At 45.5% G+C, this 23,780-nt stretch overlaps 1 protein-coding gene across 3 annotated transcripts; it reads left to right on the top strand.

The window, feature by feature from the left end:
* The first annotated feature begins 880 nt into the window (after window positions 1-880).
* On the top strand, window positions 881-22,994 carry Hmgcr (3-hydroxy-3-methylglutaryl-CoA reductase). Of its 3 annotated transcripts, none has more exons than XM_063281376.1 (20): window positions 881-974; window positions 6,312-6,499; window positions 7,027-7,138; window positions 7,372-7,459; window positions 8,392-8,476; window positions 9,690-9,795; window positions 12,593-12,699; window positions 12,805-12,921; window positions 13,438-13,598; window positions 13,696-13,943; window positions 14,040-14,215; window positions 15,711-15,905; window positions 16,356-16,514; window positions 16,653-16,810; window positions 17,404-17,509; window positions 19,129-19,299; window positions 19,706-19,846; window positions 19,931-20,089; window positions 20,835-20,989; window positions 21,347-22,994. In XM_063281376.1, exons 1-20 carry the CDS (start codon window positions 971-973, stop codon window positions 21,399-21,401), a joined length of 2,691 nt encoding a protein of 896 aa, XP_063137446.1. In that variant the 5' UTR covers window positions 881-970; the 3' UTR covers window positions 21,402-22,994. The 3 variants fall into 3 exon arrangements, with proteins under 3 accessions (XP_063137446.1, NP_037266.2, XP_006231888.1); NM_013134.2 differs by lacking the exon at window positions 881-974 and adding an exon at window positions 1,534-1,560 and having other exon boundaries at window positions 21,347-22,992; XM_006231826.5 differs by lacking the exon at window positions 881-974 and adding an exon at window positions 1,550-2,004.
* The last annotated feature ends 786 nt before the right edge of the window (window positions 22,995-23,780 follow it).

The raw sequence follows: 23,780 nt of genomic DNA, 5'->3' as shown, positions 1-23,780 counted from the left end.
AACATACTACCGGGCATATAGTGTTTTCTCAGTACTGTGTTTAAAAAATATAGGACCTTACATTTTGAGTTAAGGAAGCTAAAGAGATGGCCCATCAGTTAAGAGTACCTCGGTTCTTCAGAGGATCCAGATTCAGTTCCAGCACCGACACCGCAGTGAACTCCAGTTCCAGAGGATCACTCGCCCTCTTCTGGCTTCCATGGGCACTGCTCTGCTTACGTGGTGCACAGCAGCATACAGGTGAAACACACACACACTCACACACACACACACACACACACACACACACACACACGGTGGGGGGGCGGGGGAGCGAGCAAAATCAAAGAAAAGGAGTTATGTACCACTTCCTCTCTTTAGGACACGTTTCCACAATAATCAGTAAGACAAGTCATAGACTGTTATGGAAGTGCTATGGGCATACAGAAAGAAAGAGAGAGGAAGAGGGAGAGAGACAGACACAGAGAGATGACAAATGTTTGCGAGAATCAAGAAAGGAGGTGGCATATGAATGATCCCTGAGATTAATTAGGATTTCAAAATTTAAAGTGGGTAGGTATATCCGGGCTAGACTAAAACCATAAGCAGGGGTGTCAAAAGCAATTCACTACTATGGAAGGACCAGTCACTCTAGGCTAAAACAGGGATACAACTGTGTAGGTGAAGTGGGGTGGGGCCATACCGGCAATGTCAGCTTCTTCGCAGGCAAAAGGCTGATGATTTTAGGGGCAGGTGTATGGCTTAAGAGAAGATTTACTGCAGCAGAAATGCCAGAAGCAGAAGGTGTAAGCACCCGAGAGTGGGAAGACCAGTTAGGAGAGGTTATTGCAGTTTGAGGTAAGAGCTGATAAAGGCCTGCAGCTAGGGGGAGAGCAGAGGGACTCCAGAGAGGACACCGGGAGAGGGACTCCTCGGCAAGAATCCACAGTGTGCGACAGGGGACCTAGATTGCCGGAGCCATTAAGCACTGATGGGTATGTTTGGGCTGCAACGCGCTGCCACGTTCCGTCTTTTTAATTCCTCTTTTTTCCAGAACTCTACTACTTCCCCGCAGATCTCTCTGCTAACTGGACTTTTCCTTTTCAAACTGAACCCGCGTTCATCCCCACACTCCAACTCTGACACGGTGGCCTCCTGCGATCCTCCCACAGGAAACACCCTGCAGGTCAAATTCTGAGTTCGGGGTACTCCACCCGCGGAATCCCCTGTCCCCCGCGCGGGCGGCGTCCGGCAGGCGCCCCCACGGCTCGGGGACCAATAGGAAGGCCGCGATGCTGGGACCCGACTAGCCATTGGTTGGCTCGGCCGTGGTGAGAGATGGTGCGGTGCCCGTTCTCCGCCCGGGTGCGAGCAGTGGGCGGTTGTTAGGGCGACCGTTCGTGACGTAGGCCGTCAGGCTGAGCAGCCTCCCGCCGATTGGCTAGGGGATCGGACGATCCTTCCTTATTGGCGGCCGGTTGGCGGCCCGGAGCGTGCGTAAGCGCAGTTCCTTCCGCCCTGGTCTCCGTTGGCTGGAGACGGCGGCAGGGCCGGCTTGGTGGCCTCCATTGAGATCCGGAGGTGAGCGGGCGGACGCTGGGGACCGGTGGGGCAGCGGGTCTCGCGCTCCGCCTGGTTCCACGAGGTGGCTGCGAACCCAGGGGACCACGAGGACACGTCCTTGAGGCCGGGCGACAGGGCGGCGGCCAGGGAACCGGTGGGCCGGCTGGGCCTGAGGGCCAGTGCAGCGACGGAGCGTTCGTGGGTCCAGTCCGGAGGGCGCTGTGCTGACCGGGCGGTCACGGTCATCTGTGTAGAGCGAGTGTCAGGCAGAGGGGACAGCGGGAGCGATGTTCGCGGAGCCTTAAAGAACAAGGGTTCACGCCCAGGCGCTACCGCAAGGCAGGACCCTTATTTAAAGTGATGGAGAAGAGCCAGATACAGGCTGCAGATTGATCCAAAGCCAAGATCCGCGTAGATACGGCAGGTTGTGCCCCTCCTAGTGGACCAGGAGGAGGATGCGAGGTCGGTACAGGCAAAGCTAGCCCTGCGAAGTTGGTCTGTCGGCCTGTATGTCATTCTCCTAAGGGGCGTAGTCTCATTGATAGTGATGTCCTTTCCTTTACCTTTTGGAATTATTTGGTGTGAGCGAGGAAAACCGGACCTTCGAGGTTCGCAAGTTAAAACAGTGGACTTCTGAGGTGGGGGAGGTTAATGTATTTCATCCTAAGTGGTCAGATGGAGTATTTCCTTTTCTTGAAGTTATTGTGCCTTTTTGGGCTAATTCCTGTAAAGGCACAGGAAATGTATGTTACTGGCCTTTTACTTACAAACAAAGTCCCTGTGTAAATTAAAGCACCACACAAAGTAGGGAATACATTTGTTTGGTTATTTGTGATTCATTTTTATTTTTTATTGTAGGGCAAAGTCTTGGATATACCGTGAGGTTGGGCTGTGTTCCGTGGGCTTACTTTGTTGTAGCGCCTTTCTAGAACTTGACCATGCATAAACTATCAGATTAACACGAAAACTTGTATGTCACAGCTGTTTCAAGATAAAGGGTGTGCCTGTGGGGGCGTGTGTCCTGTATGCACACACTGCTATATTTTTGTCTAACTTGTAGATGGAGAACTGTATTCTGGGATCAATTTCTACACCCTCAAACCTATCTGAAATTGTACAATTCTTACTAAGTTCTCAAAATAGTAGTTCTTTATGGTTCCACTTAATTCTGTGGTCAGAGAACTTGGAAATGAAGAGGAGATGGACTTAGAAAGGGTAATGAATGTATAGTAAAGTTGGGTGTAGAACCTGTTTTCTAGTGCAAGATGGTGGTGGTGGTGGTCGTGGTCCTATTGAGGGTAGGTTAAGAAAGCAGAATGTTACGTCCTGTTGGGATTGTAAGTGGCTGCAGTATAGGATAGGGTTCTTACCCTCAAAGGGACAGCCTGCACACATTTATTAATTTGAGGTCAGTGTAGACACTATCAGATCAGTGGGATGTGTCCCGCAGGAAGAGTGCTCAATGAACGCCCCACAGAGAAGCCTTTCTTCGATTGCAGTGCTCGGTGGTCTAGCCCTAGATAGAATTGGAATTTAAGAAGAGTAAGACCATCCGAAGAGTCTGAAATGTCTGCTGTATACTCTATTTGGCTAAGTAGGCAAGTTCTTTTATTATTGCAATGTAGCAGAAAAGCTATCTACTGAGCTTTCATAAACTGCCGCATAGACCCTCTGGGGTCACTTTGCATAGTCACAGAAGTAGGAGGTGCTCCTGAGAGACAGTATAGTTACGGTTACTTTGACACACCTTTGTAACACTGCGCAGTTTGCAGCTCCGTGTAGGTGTGGTTGGTTCTGTGCACTTGCTTGGATTGAGGCACAGGATTTTGTGTAATTTTTTCCTTCAAAATATTTAAAAAAAAGAAAAGACTGCACCTGCAGGGAAGAATGTCAGGGTTGGTGAGCCCAGGAATGAACCGGGAGGGAGGTCTGGTGTGCCTGGTGCAGTGTGGTTGTGGGTTAGGGATTACTAGTTGGCAATCACAGGGGGGCCCTTGCCCATAGCTATTCAGATTTTTTTCCAGTGGAATCACCTTTAATAGTGATGAATAAAATTGACTCACTAGGGAAGACTGTTGAAACTTTTGGTCATGAAGGGTGGAGAACTGGAAGTGATTTTGATTTGAAACTATTTTACCTTCTGAAACCTTAAAGCCAATCTTTTTGTCCAGTTTGCTTTAGTTTCTGACTTTAAAAAGAGTTCTATGAGTTCATGTGTTTCTCATGAGACTGCTAGACAGGTTTAAAGTGTTCATCCTTTAAACCTGGCCCTCCATAGACGTACTTTGTTTCTTGGGTCTCTGTTGGTCAGTGCTATACATCAAGGCAAGATGCTGGAGAGGAAACGGTAACACTCATGATGCAGTACTGAAAACAATGGATAAATACAGATGCCTTTCAGGTCTTGATGCCTTACTAGTTGTTATTTAAAAAAAATCGAGACCCACAGGAAGAAACATACAGTCTAGTGAGATGGTTGTGAATAATTTCCTGATGCATAGATTTACTTGAACTTACCCATGCTCCCTGGCTTATTCATCAACTGCTTTCATGTTATTTTCTATTTTTAATTACTTAAAACTGTTCTTAGCAACAAAATTGATTTTATGATTGAATTAATGTGTTGGTGACATCTTGAAAACCAGTTATATTGGTCTGTAGTCTGGCATATTGAAATATAGAGGAAAAATGGAATGTTGGATTCTGAGATTATATTTGCTAATTGGCTTCATTTTTAAAAGCCAAGCCCGGGGGTTGGGGATTTAGCTCAGTGGTAGAGCGCTTGCGTAGCAAGCACAAGGCCCTGGGTTCGGTCCCCAGCTCCAAAAAAAAAAAAAAAAAAAAAAAAAAAAAAAGCCAAGCCGGTACTTTTCTTTTCTTTTCTTTTTTTTTTTTTTTTTGGTTCTTTTTTTCGGAGCTGGGGACCGAACCCAGGGCCTTGCGCTTCCTAGGCAAGCGCTCTACCACTGAGCTAAATCCCCAGCCCCGGTACTTTTCTTATACACTCCTCATCCCCAGAAACTTTTTTGCCTTCTTTACTTAATCTATTGTTGTGGATGGTGGTGCATTTTTTGTTTTGTTGGTTTGGTTTGGTTTTTCTAGATGGTTTCTCTGTGTAGACCAGACTGGCTTTGAACTCAGGTATCTGACTGCCTCTGCCTCTCAAACCACAACTGCCTGGCTAATTGGTGTCATCAGTAAATAAGTCACTTTCCTAGTGAATGTGTGAGGTCTGTTTGAATTCTTGCTCACAATCAGTAGGCTTAGTTTATTGGTTTTTGTTTCATCATGTGTATTATGTTGTGTGCGTTCGAGTGCACTGGTGTGTACCAAGGCCTGAGTGTGGAGGCCAGAGTCCAGTCTGCAGTGTTAGAAGCAGTGAGGCTTAGATGCAAGTGCATTTATCCACGGAACCATCTCATGGGACCTAGTTTTTGTGACTGATTGTTATGGGGAATATTTTTCATTGTGCTCTTTAGTTTTACCATGAGAAATATCTCTGTAGACCGTCAGAGGCTTTATAAGATTGCATTTCAAGTAGGAATGTCAAAATTATTAATTATTAATTAGCCAGCATCTATGAGAAGAGTGGTAGTCATTAGCTTGGATCTTCATGCTATTCTGTTGAGAATGCGTTTGTCAGACAAGAAGTCATATTTTTGTTTTTGTTTTTTGAACAGAGAGCCTTGCACTGGGCTGCATCTTCGCTCCTTGGGAGGTCTTTCTGTACGATAGACACATGCTTTACCCGGCATCTGCTTCTACTGACTTTCCAGTCTTGGCTGGCTGTAAAAGTTTAGGAGCCTTCCACATCTAGCACATTTAAATTGGTCTTCTTGCCCCGTAGTTTGCCAGGAGAAAAGCAGCCAGACACATGCTTTACCCGGCATCTGCTTCTACTGACTTTCCAGTCTTGGCTGGCTGTAAAAGTTTAGGAGCCTTCCACATCTAGCACATTTAAATTGGTCTTCTTGCCCCGTAGTTTGCCAGGAGAAAAGCAGCCATCCTAGTGAAGTGCTAACATAGAAGTATAGATCAGAAAAGATTCCTGGTGACAGCTACCTTAGAAAAGTTTGTTATACATTGGGTTGGTGACATTCTGCCTTGTATCCTAGAGAATGAAAATGTTAACAGATTCTTGATCATAAATCATGATTTATGGCAAGGTACTCAAGAAGAAGCTTCTTTGATGTTATCTTTATTAAGCATGTGGATGGTGAAGAGGGTGTTTATGGGTTTTCAACTCACCTAACTAAAACATGGGAACAAACTCATGCTTGCTTTGTGTTTATTCTGCCATTCCTTGGCTCACATAAGTACAAGGAGTTATGCTTGAAACTTACTTTTTTTTCAAGATTTATTTGTTTTATTTATATGAGTACACTGTAGCTGTCTTCAGACACACCAGAAGAGGGCATCGGATTCCATTACAGATGGTTGTGAGCCACCATGTGGTTGCTGGGATTTGAACTCAGGACCTCTGGAAGAGCAGTCAGTGCTCTTAACTGCTGAGCCATCTCTCCAGCCCCCTGAAACTTACTTTTTAAGGAACATTTGCATGAAAGTTGTTTATCAGTTAGTAATAAAAGGTTGAGGTGTTTACAGAAGTAGCCGCCATCATTTTAATGGGGTGTTACGATCCCTTTCCAGAATGATGCAGAACACTGAACTCATCCTGTATGTGAGATGCTGCATATGGGGCTGGCAGCATCCCTTTGTCCTCTTGGAAGTGAGCCGCATGCTAAGTGTTCTATGTATTTTCCCTGCAGGATCCAAGGACTGTGTAGCTACAATGTTGTCAAGACTTTTCCGTATGCATGGCCTCTTTGTGGCCTCCCATCCCTGGGAGGTAATTGTGGGAACGGTGACACTTACTATCTGTATGATGTCCATGAACATGTTCACCGGCAACAACAAGATCTGTGGTTGGAATTATGAGTGCCCAAAATTTGAAGAGGTTAGTTTACTTTAATAACTGACTAAAATGAATTTCATCTTCAGTTTCTAAAGAGGGTCTCCTTTTAGGGCCTCCCCCTTCTCAGAGAAGGGGAGGGGTTATTGGGGGGGATGGATTTGTGAGGGTGGGACTGGGAGGGGAGAAGGGGCTATGCCTGGGATGTAAAAGTCTCCTTTTTAGAGAATATATAAACAAAAAGTTCTGAGTAGTCTTTACTTGTAGGCTTACCTCAAATTTTCAGCCGTATACATGCTCCATGTATACATGGAGTACACTAAAAAATGCTTTTTTAAGTACAAGTGAGTATAGTTGACTCTCTTGAGAAATACAGTGTTTATAAGGACTATCAGAAAAAACGATTTCAAAGAATTAAGATTGCTAAAAATTTGCATTCAGTTTTTGATTTCTCTGTTGACCATTTTGATTTGGTTGTACTGTGCTGGCATTTATATTGTGCTGACACGTGAGCCAATGGCAGAATAAGCACTTGTCGTTGGTACTTGTTTGAAAGCTCTCTCTGCTAATAGGACGTGCTGAGCAGCGACATCATCATCCTCACGATAACCCGGTGCATCGCCATCCTGTACATCTACTTCCAGTTCCAGAACCTGCGTCAGCTTGGGTCAAAGTACATTTTGGGTAAGGCTGGCCACCGTCTTTGCATGCTGTCAGGCTTTTGAGTTGATGTGGGACTCTTCTGAGTGTGTGGTGCTGTACGAGTGTTGAGTCCATTCAGCAAGGAGTTAATACTCTGAATGCGAGGCCTCTGTCCTGTGGAGGAACGTGACATTGCTCTTAAGAGTGTTGAATGAGACTGAATGCCCGCCCGTGTAATAGGAGTCCAGACTTTAACTGTGGCGTTTGGTGTTCAGGTATTGCCGGCCTCTTCACAATTTTCTCAAGTTTCGTCTTCAGCACTGTCGTCATTCATTTCCTCGACAAAGAATTGACAGGCTTAAAGTAAGTAAAGCCCGGCTGTGTGCTCTCCTGAAGTATGTGTGTAAGACCCTTTATTCCCTGTACTAATTAGAGGCGATGTATAAATGTAAACGTTTAAAGAGTATGGGAAATTTGTTATGTACTTGCTACTAGCTAGCTCTGTTAACGTTTTGAATATATTCTTTCCCATTGATTTTCGACATATTTTCTGAGTGTCGTACTGCGTACGCTGGCTGTGTCGAGTCTTTTTCCTAACATCACTCATCTGCATCTTTTCATGTCCTTGGTGTCAAAGTGAGTCACTAGTGAGAGTTATGTAGGACTCTCTGCGAGTATCCTGAAGTTTGTTGTCCTAACGTTGGCTAAGTTACGTTTTCCCCATAGGTACCGCAGTGATTACTCTGTGTCCGTGTGTCCGCCGTCCCCTAGAGATCCATTCCAGGAGTAGCATAGCAGCTGAGGCGCATTTTAAAGCTTTTACTTTTTAGCCTCTTGCCTTGGGGAAGGTGGAAGAGGCTTCATTTGAATATTGTACATTTTTCTTAATGTTAATTCAGGATTTTTTTAATAAACATAGAATAGCTGAGAAAACACCGATAGGTGTTTCAGTGCGTGTTCATTTGCATTTTAGCATTGTGGAGGATTTTGGTTATGATGGGCATCATGTCAGTGCCTGTAACTCCAGGGGTGCAGGTGAGGATCAGGGGTCCAAGGCCTCGCTCAGCTACACAGCAAATTAGAAGTCAGTCTGGGCTTCTCCAGGCTTTGTCTCAAAAAAGTGAAACAAAATAAACTTTAGCAACTATGTCTTAGCTTCAAGGCTTCTTAAAAATACTAGCATAAAAGTACTGATCCTGCCACGTGTGTGGTGTGGGAGGGTTTCTATTAAGAAGTTTCTAAAACTCTATTTTCCCTGTGTTAAATGTAACTTGTCTTGACTTTTTTTTCCCCAGTGAAGCTTTGCCCTTTTTTCTGCTCTTGATTGACCTTTCTAGAGCGAGTGCATTGGCCAAGTTTGCCCTGAGTTCAAACTCACAGGTGAGTGTTGTTTATAACCTGGGAGTGTGAAGTGGTCTCCCTGACATTTGTCTAGTAACAAGATGAGATTTCTTTACTGTTCAAAATGTAACCACTGTCTCACACTAGACAAATGTTTTAAGACTGGTTTGTGTATCTCACTTCCCCATTTTTCCCTTCGAAAGTCTTCTGAAATTACAGCACAGTGACATAGGTGGATAAGCCCCGTATTGAGGCACTTAGGGAAAAGAGTGAGTGTTTCAGGTCATTTTCTCATTGCCTTGACTAAATGCCTGACATGGGACAAGGAAGAAAGGCTCGTTTGGGCGTGTGTTTCCAGGAGGTAGTTCATGGAGCTGGGAAGGCACGCAAGCAGGAACTGGAGGCGGAGTGCAGTCCAGAGGAGGGTGTGCAGGAAGTTGGGCCAGGCTAAGGAACCACAAAGCCCACACCCTGTGATCGACCTCCTGCAGTGATGTGCCACCCTCTCAGCCTTCCCAGGGAGTACCACCTACTGGGGTCAGGTGTTCAGACACAAGAGCCTGGGCCTGTGCACTTCACCTTCAGAATGCACAGGGCTGTGGGGACAGCTCAGATCACATCGTTTCTAAGCCCCTCGGATTAACATTCCCATCTTAAGTTTCATCCTGATGTTCATCAAGGTTGGTTAACAGCCTGAGTTATAGGGACCCTCCTGCTGTGGTCAGCTGAGTGCCGGGATCACAAGCACACAGCACCATGTTCTACTTAGTCCTTCAGTGACCGGCCATTAACTCAGGACCTTTTGCAGGATTGTCAAGAGCTCAGTCACCAATCTACCTGCCACCCCAAACTGAAAAAGTTCATAGTTCTGTCCCATATATATATATACTGGATACTGCTTATGATCATTTGAGAATTTTGATAAGAAAATTCTCTAGGCTTTATTGTACTAATGTGAGCTCAAAGAATCTCAGCTGAGCTTTTGTCAGTGGGAGCCGGAATATGACATAAAATGTGAGAGGGCACACTTACATTCAGGTAGAGTTCAAGTGATTGATTAACCTATCAGTCACAGGAGTAATCCTCAGACCGTGTCTCTCGTTGCCCACTTTGCCTATTGAATGCGTCCTATCTTATCATATTTGTCCTTTGCATAGTAAAATAAAATGTGTATAGGACCCGGGGCGCTGTGCAGTGGTTAAAAGGTTGACTTGCACTTTACAGTCACTGCTGTGTCTGGTCTGTGCTTTAGGATGAAGTAAGGGAGAATATAGCGCGTGGGATGGCGATCCTGGGCCCCACGTTCACCCTTGACGCTCTGGTGGAATGTCTTGTGATTGGAGTTGGCACCATGTCAGGTTTGTAAACAGTTTCTAATGCACTACAGCTGTCATGGAGAGGGAAGTAGGAGGTCTTCCGTTTACACTGAGTCTTCTTGGAGTCTGACTTAAGTGACTTGAACTGCACATGTTGTTAGCGTGTGGATGTATGGACCTCCCTCCGTCTGTTTCCATGCTTGCTCTCCTCTCTGTGTGTCTGCCGGTGGTGCTTGGGCTTTGCTGTTGGTTCGTAACAAGACCGTAGTGCAAGGCTGGAGACTTGCTGTTACCTGGGCTGAATCAGTAACTCGTCTCCTTGCATTTTAACTGCCATGTTGGAGGTGGTGCAGGAGTCTAGATCTAGTCAGGTGGTTTAATTAGATACTAGGTCATACACCTAGCATGTCTGCAGGGCCACCCTCAACATGCTCCTCCTCATCCTTAAAAAAACACTAGAGACTTATACTGACCATTAAATAGGACCCCATTGTGGACAAGGTAGGACCTGGCATGGAAATTTGCCAGAATGAGTACATCGTGCTATTATGAGGTTTCTTGGTATTTATTGGACTAGATTTTTTTTTCTTTTGGTCTCTCTCTATGTGTGTGTGTCTGTGTGTCCATGTCCATCCATCTGTCCATCCATCCATCCGTGTCACCTGGAGTTAGAGGTGGTTGTGAGTCATCGATTGAGGGTGCCAGGAATCAAACTCTGGTCCTGTGTAAAAGCCCAAGAATTATCTGACACTTTAGCCCCTAATTATCTTTCTTTTGGGAGACTATTTGGTTGTCTCTATATTTATTCATTTATTAATTATTATATATTTCTTTAAATTTCTGATAGTAATGATAGATATCCTACTATTCAACAAAGGTTTTTATTTAGGGAAGAAAAAACATTTTAAAAATCGTTTCAAAATTTACGTGCCTACCAATATGGATAAGCTCAGTGGCTCGGCCTATAGCACTTGTTTTGCAAACTTTAAAATGTACTTTTTAGGGGTTGGGGATTTAGCTCAGTGGTAGAGCGCTTGCCTAGGAAGCGCAAGGCCCTGGGTTCGGTCCTCAGCTCCGAAAAAAAAAAAAAACAAAAAAACAAAAAAACAAAATAAAATGTACTTTTTGTAAGTTAGGAAGGTGGCAGGTAACACTTGCCATGAAAGTGTGAGGGCTGAGTTGGGGTCTCTGAGACCCATGTAAGCCTGCCTTGGTAGGAAGGGTGTCCCTGCCATCCCAGCGCTCCTCTGACGTGACAGAGGCAGAGAGAGCTTCCAGCAGTTGAAGGCCTACCCAGCCTGTGGTCCGCTGTGGACTCACAAGTGTCTAATCACAAAGACACAAGGACAACAGCTGATGGTGACCTCTGACTCCATACGTGCCCCACAGTCACACACACACTTTGAAAAGTTACCTTCTTAAAGATCGTTTTGAGTTTGAGTGGTGATACTGTCCTGTCACCACCCCTAAGTCAAATAAAATGTTGAGGTGAAAACACAGGTATGGGATTTCCTTCAAGCATTAGAATTTGAGATGTTGAAGATGGGCCAGAGATTACAGGCCTTGAAACAAAGGCTGCTTGCTTGACTCTGATGTAGAAAGCAGTAGGGTTGATGCCTTGTCTTGAGTCATTAGAGAGATGAACAGAAGAATCAGATGTGTAGTTGCAGAGGCCACTAAAGTCATCTTTATCTGCAGAAATAGGGATGTGGCTTAAAATTGATTAGGCAGTAACCCCGATGCCTGCCTTTTTGCATGGTGTTTGATCCTGGAGCTCGTACGTATTTTGGGCACATTCTATCGAGTCCTGGACTAACTAGGAAAGGCCAGTACAGAGAAGGGTTGGCTCAGTGTAGCTCGGTGGCAGTGTGTACTCTGCATATGTGAAGGTCCAGTGCCCAGCACACATACAAGCCACAGCTACTCAGAAGACTGGACTGCAGCTGTGTCCCTGTGTGGTACCCAAGTGTCAGAGAAGCTTCTCTTGGGACAGTCAGGAAGAATGATGGCAGCATGAATTTAGAAAAGAAAATCATTGATGATTAATTTGTGAAAAGCATTGGTTAAATATTGATTCAGTGGCCTTGAGTATGAAAATATTCTGTTCATCTAGTGTTTAAGTATAAATATAATTTGCAGTTCTTAAATGCCCTTGGTTGTGAAAGGAAATAATGTAATACAATTTTTTTATTTTAATTTGAGCCAAAGAGTAGGAGTTGGTGATCTTAATTTCTTTTCTGGTCTCTACAATTCTGGTACCTTCCATTTGAGATTACCAAATGACCCTTGAAACATTTTGTGGTGAAATGTTTGTTAATTTTCACTCTTGATTTATTAACATTTTACATTATCTCATTTTCAGATAGGTCAATGAAGTAAAATGCTAGGGAACATCAGTAGGCATGTGGGGATTAAGTAGGCACTTAGTGGTGTGTAAGAACTGTTTACTGAGACGCCGTGTCAGAAGGGCCTAACTGCCTACAGATGTGTGTGTTGTCAATGACCTGAGCACAGCAGCCAGCTGCCTGTGTGTAGTCTGGGGAGTAGAGCAGATGGAGGACGAGGTGACTCCTGTAGAGTAGCTCTTACAGCTCCTGTCTCAGCCAGAGTGACAGCATTTTATAAAGAACTGGAGGCATCTGTCGGGCAGTTTATTAAACACCACTGTTCTCACAACATTGTGATGTTGGGGGCATAGAGAGGTCATGATGTCTGTGTCCTGGCCTCGGGGCTGAGCTTTAGAACTGCTGTTCTGAAGCCTAGCGTCACCTCTGTGCTGTGCAGTGAAGAGGCGAAGGTGACCGCGTGTTCACCAGCTGTGCGTCTCGTTCTCTCCCAGGGGTGCGGCAGCTTGAGATCATGTGCTGCTTTGGCTGTATGTCCGTGCTTGCCAACTACTTTGTCTTCATGACATTCTTCCCAGCCTGCGTGTCCCTGGTCCTAGAGGTAAGACTGGTTTTGCTGGTGTCGTCAGTTATGAAGTAGGACTTCCCATGCTGCCCTTTACCTAAGTCCCTTGCATTCCTCCTAACACCTACCTTTTCTTTGTAGCTTTCTCGGGAAAGCCGTGAGGGTCGTCCAATTTGGCAGCTCAGCCATTTTGCCAGAGTTTTAGAAGAAGAAGAGAATAAACCAAACCCAGTAACCCAAAGGGTCAAGATGATCATGGTAATGGCATTTTTTTCCTCCAATGTGTCTTATGCCTCGGGTATTTGGGGGCTTTTGTTTGTGTTTTTAGCTTCCTGTCTTGTTTATAGACTATCTGGTTGGTGATATTCCAGTCCTCTCCTTTTCTGAGTTTGTTCTTTGTTGCTTTGAAGTTGGGGGTTTTAGTTTGATGTTTTAAGACAGGAGCTTACTGGCTAGCCAAGGCTGGCTTTGAACTTCAACCACCCTGCTTCAGTCCCGAGTGCTGGGATACCCGTGCATGCCACTCTGCCCCACTGGGCCTTATGGTCTTTGATTTTCTTGCTCTCCTGAGTAGACTTTGCAAGTTCCTCTGTCTTTGAAAGACTCTTCTTTGGAATGTCTTTTGTCCATTCTTTTGTTTCGAAAACTGGGGCCTTTCTTACCATGATGGGGGGAGTGGGAGTGGGGTGAGGGGATGAGGAGGAAATTGTCTGGTTCTGGAGTTGGGAGGGATGAGAAAGCAGAGGGTACACAATTTAAAATATGTTTCTTCAGTCTTTAGGCCTGGTTCTTGTTCACGCTCACAGTCGCTGGATAGCTGATCCTTCTCCTCAGAACAGCACAGCAGAACAGTCTAAGGTTTCCTTGGGTCTGGCTGAAGATGTGTCCAAGAGAATTGAGCCGAGTGTTTCTCTCTGGCAGTTTTACCTCTCCAAGTGAGTGACTGGAGCCCAGGGCACTCTGCTCTCACAGCGTTGTGCAGTGCCTTCTCTGTTTCTGAGCTAAACTTTGTCTGTGCTCTCACTCACTCAGGATGATCAGCATGGACATCGAGCAAGTGATTACCCTGAGCTTAGCGTTGCTTTTGGCTGTCAAGTATATTTTCTTTGAACAAGCAGAGACAGAATCAACACTCTCATTAAAAAATCCTATCACATCTCCTGTCGTGACCCCAAAGAAAGCTCAAGACAACTGTTGTAGACGTGAGCCTCTGCTTGTGAGGAGGAACCAGAAGCTTTCGTCAGTGGAGGAGGATCCAGGAGTGAACCAAGACAGAAAAGGTACTTCGCCATGTTCTTCCTTCTCAGTTCCTCTTGTTCCCCCGAGCCCCACAAGTGGACTTCATCTGAAAGTGATTCTTTTTGCCTCTCACACAGTTGAGGTTATAAAACCTTTAGTGGCAGAAGCCGAGACTTCGGGCAGAGCTACGTTTGTGCTTGGCGCCTCTGCAGCCAGCCCTCCATTGGCCCTGGGGGCACAGGAGCCTGGGATCGAACTCCCCAGCGAGCCTCGACCTAATGAAGAGTGTCTACAGATACTGGAGAGTGCAGAGGTGGGACAAGGGCGGGCTCATGCTGGGGAGAATGCAGAGAGGGACAAGGACGGGCTCACGCTGGGGAGAATGCAGAGAGGGACAAGGGTGGGCTCACACTTTTTATTTTATTTTTTTAAAGGATGTTTTTGGGTACTTTTTTCTAATCAAAGGAAGTTAAAACTGGTACTACCGAGGCCTACTATGTCCTAGTCCCTGTGTCATGTGGCTTAGTGACATGTATGAATTCCCCTACAGCCTTTGGGGGTGTTCTCCCTACCCTTCAGATGAGTAGCCCAGGCTCAAGAGCCTTCAGTGATGTCCCCGAGATATTAACCATTGAGGAAGTTGGAAAGCCCGCAGCAGTTCTTTGCTCTCTGTTCTAGAATAAAACCTCCTCGCAGTGAGTCACTGTCTTGTAGAGATGGGGACTTTTGAATCCGTGTGTGTTGAAGTGGGCTGCATTGGAGCGCTGTGTTCTCCCACCATGTTTATATATGTTCATTTATATGTTTATGTATGTTCATTTATATGTTTATATATGTTCATTCATGCTTCCAGCCTTATCAGCTTAATCTAATTCTTTCTGTAATAAGAATGTTTTCCTGGTCTACCAATTTTTTTCTATGTTTGATTAGATACAGTTCCATTCTACCCCCACTTCATTAAGATATATTGACGGAGGAAATTACAGATATTTAGATTGCATAGTTTTATGAGTAATCAACACAGTCAAGCTAATTAAATAAAAAGTTTTACTATGTAGTCCTGGCTAGCCTAGAATTTCTCATGTAGAGCAGCAGGCTGGCCTCAAATTCAGAAGTCCTGTCCTCTGCCTCCCCACTGCTGGGATTAAAGGCATGTGATAGCTCCTGGCCTTACCTTCTTTTTTTTGAGACAGGGTCTCTTACTAAATGTGGAGCTTGTCATTTTGGTCAAACTGTACGTAGCAAGTCCCCGAAACTGCCTGTGTCTTCTTCCTGCCCAGTGCTGGGAGTGCAGATGTATACTACTGTGCCTGGCTTTTATGCAGCTTCATGCCTGCATAGCAAGCCCTTCCCTGGATCTCCTTGATATTCAAACCAGCTACCCCTTTACAAACCCAAAGGCTTTTTAATTTTTCTCTTAATGTTTTTTGTACTTTAGCTCTTTTGAGAGTTGGTATCCTTAGCTGGAATATATCCTATTTAAGGATCACAACTTGTACCCACAAAAATTTACTGAAGAGTGTATATATTGACTGTCATTGTATAAGCAGATATGTACTGATTTCACCGATCAGTCCATGGACATTTAAGTGTGCAGTGAGGGTCCTGTTGTACAGAGGGCAGGGGGTGCGGACTGAGGGCAAGGTGTTCTCGTAAGTTCTGTTCTTCTGGCTAAGTGTTCTGTTCCCAGGGTTGATAGACACTGCCTTATAGTCACATAAGCTGCTCTGCACTGTGCTCCTTGGTCTTCTGTGTATGAATTACAGTTCTTAACTCTAATCCCATCTCTTCATTTTCTGTTTCTTCAGAAAGGTGCGAAGTTCCTTAGTGATGCAGAGATCATCCAGTTGGTCAATGCTAAGCACATCCCAGCCTACAAACTGGAAACCCTCATGGAGACGCACGAGCGTGGTGTGTCTATTCGCCGGCAGCTCCTCTCCGCCAAGCTTGCAGAGCCATCTTCTCTGCAGTACCTGCCTTACAGAGACTATAATTACTCCTTGGTATGCTGTTTGATTAGGAGGCCTTGCTCTGTAACTTGTAGCCGACCTGCTACTTAGAAAATGCTTTTCATGATTTTATAATCATTGCTGGAAGAGTCCAACAGTTTGCTTGCTTGCTTATTTATTTTATTTTGATTTCTAAAGATAGGATTTCTCTGTGTTTCCCTGACTGTCCTGAAACTTGATCTGTATAGATCAGGCTGGAACTCAGAGATCCACCTACCTCTGCCTCTTAAGGGGTTGGGATTAAATGCATGTACCACCACCACCCAGCCAGTTTAAATATTTTTTAACTGAATATTAGTGAATTTGAGGTTTGGCTTAGCGATAGAATGTTCACTGGTGAAGCCCTTGGTCTGGTCAACAGCACTGCTGTTAGCGACAGTGACTGACATGAGCTGCTGTCTGTTCCAGGGTGGGTTTTCACGTGTTGCCCGCCTGTGTTCATAGGTGATGGGAGCTTGCTGTGAGAACGTGATCGGATATATGCCCATCCCTGTTGGAGTGGCAGGACCTCTGTGCCTGGATGGAAAAGAGTACCAGGTGCCAATGGCAACAACAGAAGGTTGTCTTGTGGCCAGCACGAACAGAGGCTGCAGAGCGATCAGTGTAAGTTGGAGTTTGTCTGCTTTAACATACTCCACGCTGAACGAGGGAGGAAGGCAAGCAGGACAGATTCGGGGACAGACACGAGGGCTTTGGGAGAAACTGACGTGGATTAATATGTTCCCATAATCTTCTGCTTAGCTTGGTGGAGGTGCCAGCAGCCGGGTCCTTGCAGATGGGATGAGCCGAGGCCCAGTGGTGCGTCTTCCTCGTGCTTGTGACTCAGCAGAGGTGAAGAGCTGGCTTGAAACACCTGAAGGGTTTGCAGTGGTAAAGGAGGCCTTCGACAGCACGAGCAGGTGAGCTCCCCTACACAGGGACAGTCACGTGTCCTCCGTGAACGCCAGATGCCTTCCTGCTGAGGATAATGCAGCACCACCCCGAGTCCATCCATGTAGTCTAAGAAATATTCCTGGTTAGGGTAGATGTCAATGCAGACAGATTACCTCATAGAAGTACACTGGGTTTAGTGGTTGGTAAAATGGCTCAGCAGGTAAAAGTACTCTCTGGTGGCCTGAGCCACTCAGTAACAGTGAGTTAGGAAGACAGAGTCGTCACTGAGCGTAGGCTGCTGCTCTGCCCTGGAGAGGATTCCTACACAGATGGCGGATGTTAGATGGGCTGGAGGTTTACTTTGAAGCCTGTTACAGTCACACAGAAGCCTACTCAGTAGATGGACGCTCCTGCATTGTTCAGGCTAACGTGTTTGCTTTTATATTTGGACTTAACGTGTATTAAAGTGTTGGCTCACCTTCTGTTCAGTGCCTGAGCATGAGACTCAGCTACAGTAGAAGCCTCCGTGTGTCTAAAGGGAAAAAATACTCCCTGCTGAGTCAAGGATTAAAATTTAAAATTTCTCACCTTGGATTAAAATAAACCCTTGTGTTTACAGATTTGCACGTCTACAGAAACTTCACGTGACGCTGGCAGGACGCAACCTCTACATCCGTCTCCAGTCCAAAACGGGGGACGCCATGGGGATGAACATGATTTCCAAGGTGAGCGCAGACACACTCTCAGAGCTCAGCAGTGGGCACGCTGGGCTGGCCTTGGCCCGTGACGATTCCTGTACCTTTGCATCCTGAGTGCTGGGACTGGAACTGTGCTGCTGTACCCAGTGTGTCCTGTTGATACACCATGTCCATACAGTGTGTACTTCACAGTTAGCTGACTGACTTCATGTTTGTTAAAAGCTAAATACTGCTTAGCATAGCGTGGGTTAGTAGTATTCTGCCTTTTAAATGAGATAGAATGTACTGTGTGTAATGGGTATTTGCCTGCCTGGAGGTCTCTGCACCACATGTGTGCCTGATGTCTGTCCATAGAGGTCAAAGAGGACATGAGCTTTCTCTGGAACTGGAGTTTGGGTGTTGGCAATTGGACTTTGCTGGACTTTGGTCCTCAGGAAGAGCAGCCACAGCTCTTAACTCCAGAGATACCGCCATGCAGCGCTGCCTGCCGTGGACTTGACATCTGTGTCCTAAATGTCCTCACAAGGGTTGGGAGGGCTCTGGGCTAGCCCTTCAGAACTTTGCCCAGTAACTCCTCCCTGGGGGTTCAGCTTAGTGCAGCTTGAGAGTGTAGGGAGGTGCATAGGGCCCCAGGTCAGTTCTGAGCATACCCATTGCCCCCCAAAAGCTTTGTCTCTCAATCTTGAAATTGACCCTTTCTAGAGGCTTTTTTTCTTGGTTTCTTTTTGTGGGTGGGTGACAGGGTCTCCCTGTAGCCTTCGTCTGGCCTGGGGCACATGTGCAGACCAAGTTAGTCTGCAGCTCATGGTCAGGTTTGTGTCTGACTCTGATTGTTGGTTTTACAGGCAGGTGTTAGCGTGCTCTGAACACTGTCTTTAAGATGTCAACATAACGAGTTTGTTTATATAATCTATTCGTTTTGTTTCCTGAGAGACTTTTGTATGGTGTACATTTTATTTTGCAGAAAATGTTAAAATCATCTAGTCAGGTTACAATTTTTTATTTATAAAGATTATTCAGAAAGAATGCGTAAGGTTTTTTTTTTGTTTTGTTTTGTTTTTTTGGAGCTGGGGACTGAACCCAGGGCCTTGCACTTGCTAGGCAAGTGCTCTACTGCTGAGCTAGATCCCCAACCCAGTTTTTAAAATTCTCAATGAATAATATGGTGGTTTTTTAACAGCTTGAAAAAAGAATGTTGTGCCATCTGTCTCCCAGTCTACGTTTGGAATTGAAAACTATCTCAGAGATCCCTGTATACCATGTTCACAGCATTACCCGTACTAGCCAATAGGCAGAAATAGGCTAAGTGTTCATTGGGTGGATACATGCACAAGTGAGGAGAGATACGTTAACGTAGAACATTAGTAGAAGTAAGTGACATCGCCAATTACCAAATTCTACATGGTTCCACTTACCCGAGCTAACTAGAGTCGCTAAGTTTGTGGACATCAGTAGAGTGGTGTAGGGCCAGGCAGGGCCAGGAAGGGGGAATTGATATTCTAACAGGCTATGGAACATTAGCATTAGCAGATACAGAGAGTTCTGGACATTTCTAATACCTTGGATGTGTGGGATGACTGTGCTTACTACAGTTAAGGTGGTCAGAATGGCAGCTCCATCATGCACTATGTGTGTTTGCTCACTAGGGTACGGAGAAAGCACTTCTGAAGCTTCAAGAGTTCTTTCCTGAGCTGCAGATTCTGGCGGTCAGTGGTAACTATTGCACCGACAAGAAACCTGCTGCCATAAACTGGATCGAAGGGAGAGGAAAGACTGTGGTTTGTGAAGCTGTCATTCCAGCCAAGGTGGTGAGAGAAGTGAGTAAGCATGGGTGCTCTATCCTGTGTTTTACACGTTAGTGTCTCTAGTTGGCTTGAGGCCAGGGCGGTGACCCACAGCTGTAATCGCAGCTCTGGGACTCAGGCCGGAGGATCCCTGGAAGTCTGAGGCCAGGGTGGGCTACAGAGTGGGTTCTAGGCCAGCCAGGGCTGAAAGAAAGTTTTAAAAATAGTAGAAAATTAAGAGAATACTACCATCTTTAATAAGATTACATTTGTAGAGTTGTTTTCTATTAAAATGGTTGTTTTATTGTTCATGCCTGTCTGCACGTAGCGAGCGCACTCTCGGGACAGTTTAAATGGGGTCACATGTATACCCTTGCTTTCTAGAGGTACAGAGGTAGATGCGGGTGGTTTTTACTTAATTCTCCACAATGTGGTCTAGGTATTAAAGACGACTACGGAAGCTATGGTTGACGTAAACATTAACAAGAATCTTGTGGGCTCTGCCATGGCTGGTAGCATAGGAGGCTACAACGCCCATGCTGCCAACATCGTCACTGCCATCTACATTGCATGTGGCCAGGTGAGCTCTCTGTCCCCGCAGTCCTTTCTGCTCTGGTGCTCCAAGTGGAGGAGCTCCACAGTCTCCATCCTTCTCTCCTTCCAGGATGCAGCACAGAATGTGGGGAGTTCAAACTGTATTACGTTAATGGAAGCAAGTGGTCCCACAAATGAAGACTTATACATCAGCTGTACCATGCCGTCTATAGAGATCGGAACCGTGGGTGGTGGGACCAACCTTCTACCTCAGCAAGCCTGCCTGCAGGTATGGTTGTCTCAGCCCGCCTCGTGCTCTCGGGCGGCTGACTCCCAGTTACACTGGTTTATTTTCTGTTTCTTACTAAAACAAACTCAGGAAAGGGTTTATCTCAACTTACACGTCTAGGTAAACGTTCATTACTAAGGGAAATTGACAGGCACTGAGGTGGACGTCCGCTTGTTCTATCCTCACATTCAGCTGTGAATCGTTTATTGCCCAGACTCCTGGGCCGGGTCCTCCATCAGTTAGCAATCAGGAAAGTGCACGGTGGACAGGCCCACGGGTCTCACTGCTAGAGGCAGTTTATCTCTCGAGATCTCCTCTTCCTCCATGTGTGAAGTCGACAACCAAGTTTAGCCATCAGGCCAGGGGCACTCTGTGCGTCTTAGCTGATCTTTTTTTTTTTTTTTCTTTTATTTTCTTCTCTTTTTTTCGGAGCTGGGGACCGAACCCAGGGCCTTGCGGTTGCTAGGCAAGCGCTCTACCACTGAGCTAAATCCCCAACCCTTAGCTGATCTTTTTACCCTGGCTTTCAGTAAGTCTAGCTTTAGGATGTCTAAATAAGTATAGGGTTCCTCAGAAACAAAAGAAACGCATACATATGGTTTGGGTGTGTGTGCCTAGTAAATCACGAGAAAATACAATAAGCAAGTACGTGCCTACTGCCATGAGCTCAGCCCGACACTGCTTTCTAAGGAAGTCCAGCTCTGCTCCTCTCCATAGCGATCTTCATGCTGTCTCTTGATTATAGATGCTAGGTGTTCAAGGGGCGTGCAAAGACAATCCTGGAGAAAATGCACGGCAGCTTGCCCGAATTGTGTGTGGCACTGTGATGGCTGGTGAGTTGTCCTTGATGGCAGCATTGGCAGCAGGACATCTTGTCAGAAGTCACATGGTTCACAACAGGTAAGACTTCCACACATGAAATTTTCCCAAATAAAGTTTTATAATCCTGGTCTGGGAGTTAACCACCAAAATGTTTGGGCAACTTGAGTCCAAGCCCTAGAATCCAGATATTTTTTAAAAAAACCAAACAGGTGTGGTGGTACAGTCTGTAAATCCAAACTCTGGGCAGGAAGAGACAGGCAGGTCCTGCCTACCAGGCAGCCTAGCCTACTTGGCAAGTTCCAGACTGAGAGAGACCTGTGTCAAAATAGAGAGTGGGTAGCGGGCGCCCTCTTGTCTTCTGCCCTCCACACACATGTGCACCCCAACCCCCACTGTGCAGTGCTGATACTCTGTCACTTTGTCTTTCCTGACTAGATCAAAGATAAATTTACAAGATCTGCAGGGAACATGCACCAAGAAGGCAGCTTGAGCATCCTGACATACTGGACTGAAACACGGGCATTGGGTTCTCCAGGACTAACATGAAATCTGTGAATTAAAAATGTCAGTGCAGTGTCTTGTGGAAGATGAACGTGATCAGTGAGGCAGGCACCTGCTTGGTTTCTGGCTCTTTAGAGACGTCTGCGGTCCTTTGCACAGACTCCTCAGACGTGGGAACTATGGTTCTTTCCGTGCCGTGTTCTAGAAAGATCTCATGTGGATGTCATGGTGCTCTGAGCACCACAGATGTGACTGCAGCTCGTTTCTGAAAGCTGCCACAAGCTGGAAGCTGGTGTTTTGACGAAATGATGGATCCTGGTGATCAGTGTGGGGCTCACCTCCAATGGGTTAAAATGGAGTTTTAAATGACACTGTAGCTGACAGAACTTCTGATTTTTATTTATTCAGTCTGGGTTGTAGAACTTTGCAATCTAAGTTTATTTTTTGTAAACTAATAATTCATTTGGTGCTGGTCTATTGATTTTTGGGGACCTACTTCTTCATGGAAGAATTACTTTTATTCTCAAACTACAGAATAATGTGCTAAGTAGTGCTAAATAGTTCTCGACGAAGAAAAGAGTCGCTGTGTTCATCTCAGTCTTTGTTCAGAGAGGCCTTTAGCTGTGCCACAGTCTGCACTAAAGACACAGAGCTCTTAGTGTTAGAGCAGAGTACAAGCAGGTCGGACCTCTCAGGACTTAGAGTGTGGGAGCAGTTTTTAAAGAAAACAACCATTGCTCTAAGCCAACTTTCTTTGGAGACATTTTAACTTATTTAGCTGAATTCTAGATTTCTTGGTAAACTATCAAATCTGTATATGTTGTAATAAAGTGTCTAATGCTAGGAGTTTATTGGAAGTGTTTAAGAAATAAAAGTACTCAGCTTTTACACGGATAAAATGCTCTAGCTTGGGCCAGAGAAGACCTCGCTCAGGAGCATTGGTCCGGGAAAGCCTGGCTTGCTTGCCGAGCCTAATGAAGGGAAGTCAGCCTACAGAGCCAGTGATGGAGCCACATGAATGGCCCTGGAGCTGTGTGCCTTGTTCCTGTGGCCAGGAGTTGGGTGACTGAATCATTTATGGGCTCCTTTGGTGGACCCATAAAAGCTCTTAGCTTCCTCAGGGGGTCAGCAGAGTTGTTGAATCTTAATTTTTTTTTAATGTACCAGTTTTGTATAAATAATAATAAAGAGCTCCTTATTTTGTATTCTATCTAATGCTTCGTTTGGTCTTGGAAGCGGACGTCTGTGTAGAAGACGGACTCTGAAAGACATTCCGAGTGAGGCGGCGGCGGCGGCGGCGGCACGGGAGCTCAGTGATTGTGTCAGTATTATTGTGGAAGGTTGACTTTGCTGTTGTATGTAAAGTTTCCAGTTGCGCCTCTTGTGACTTTTCAGCCAGTACCATTTTATTTACCTGAGCTTGTCGTGGAAGTGGTAGTAAACCGCATTGAGTGTTGATGCTGGTGACTGTGATCAGTGTCATCGTGCTAAGTCCATGTTTTGTACAATTACTAAATTGTATACATTTTGTTATAGAATACTTTTTCCAGTTGAGTAAATTATGAAAGGAAGTTAACATTGACAAGTGTAAGTAGTGGCTTTTTTAAAACTGAGGATTAACCCTAAGCCTGAGGTCCAGAAGTGAGCAAAGTCTGGCCAAGTGGTAGCCTGGCGTCTGCTGAGGTCCTTACATCCTCTCTCTGTTCTACTCTAACTGTGACACCAGCGGCCAGCCAGGGTTGTGTGTTTCGGTGATCTTTCTTACACTAAGGGTTTCCTGGTTCAGATCCATAGTCTCAACCAGGTTGTGTTTGTTATCAGCTGGGGAAAGTTAAGAGGGAGGGAAGATCAGATACATGGCCCACACGGGTGGCCTTTCAAGTGTGTTTTAGCTGCAGGGGGGAAGGGAGTGAGGGCAGGGTAGGAGGGGTCTTCCTCAGAACTGACTTCCATTCATCTTTAATTACTCCACTTTTGCTGTAAGGTGAAGCGTTAGAGAATTGTATTCACAGGAAACACAAAGTTAGGAAGTGCTCATGGAAAGAGCAAATGCTGGCAAGTAAAGTCAGAGGTAGCCCTGGGCGACAGACAGCAAACATTTAGAGTAATATGACTGGACTCTTAGGCTTCTGAACAACAGAGTTTCTATTCACATGCCTTGCTTACAGTTTCTATAGCTGTGACAAAACACTGTGGCCCAAATAACTTGGTAAGGATAGGGTTCATCCTGGCATTTAACTCAGGCCACAGTCCCTCTTCAAAGGAAGTCAAGGCAAGAGCCTGGAGTTAGGAACTGAGGCAAAGACTGGAGAAATGTTCCTTACTGCCTTGCTTTTAAATTTACCTATCTGAGTGCTGTTTGCAGGTA

This window comes from Rattus norvegicus, chromosome 2 (genome assembly GCF_036323735.1).
Source record: "Rattus norvegicus strain BN/NHsdMcwi chromosome 2, GRCr8, whole genome shotgun sequence".
Taxonomy (NCBI): Eukaryota; Metazoa; Chordata; class Mammalia; order Rodentia; family Muridae; genus Rattus; species Rattus norvegicus.
Note: the sequence above shows the minus strand (reverse complement) of the source record. Positions and strands in the feature narration are given on the sequence as shown.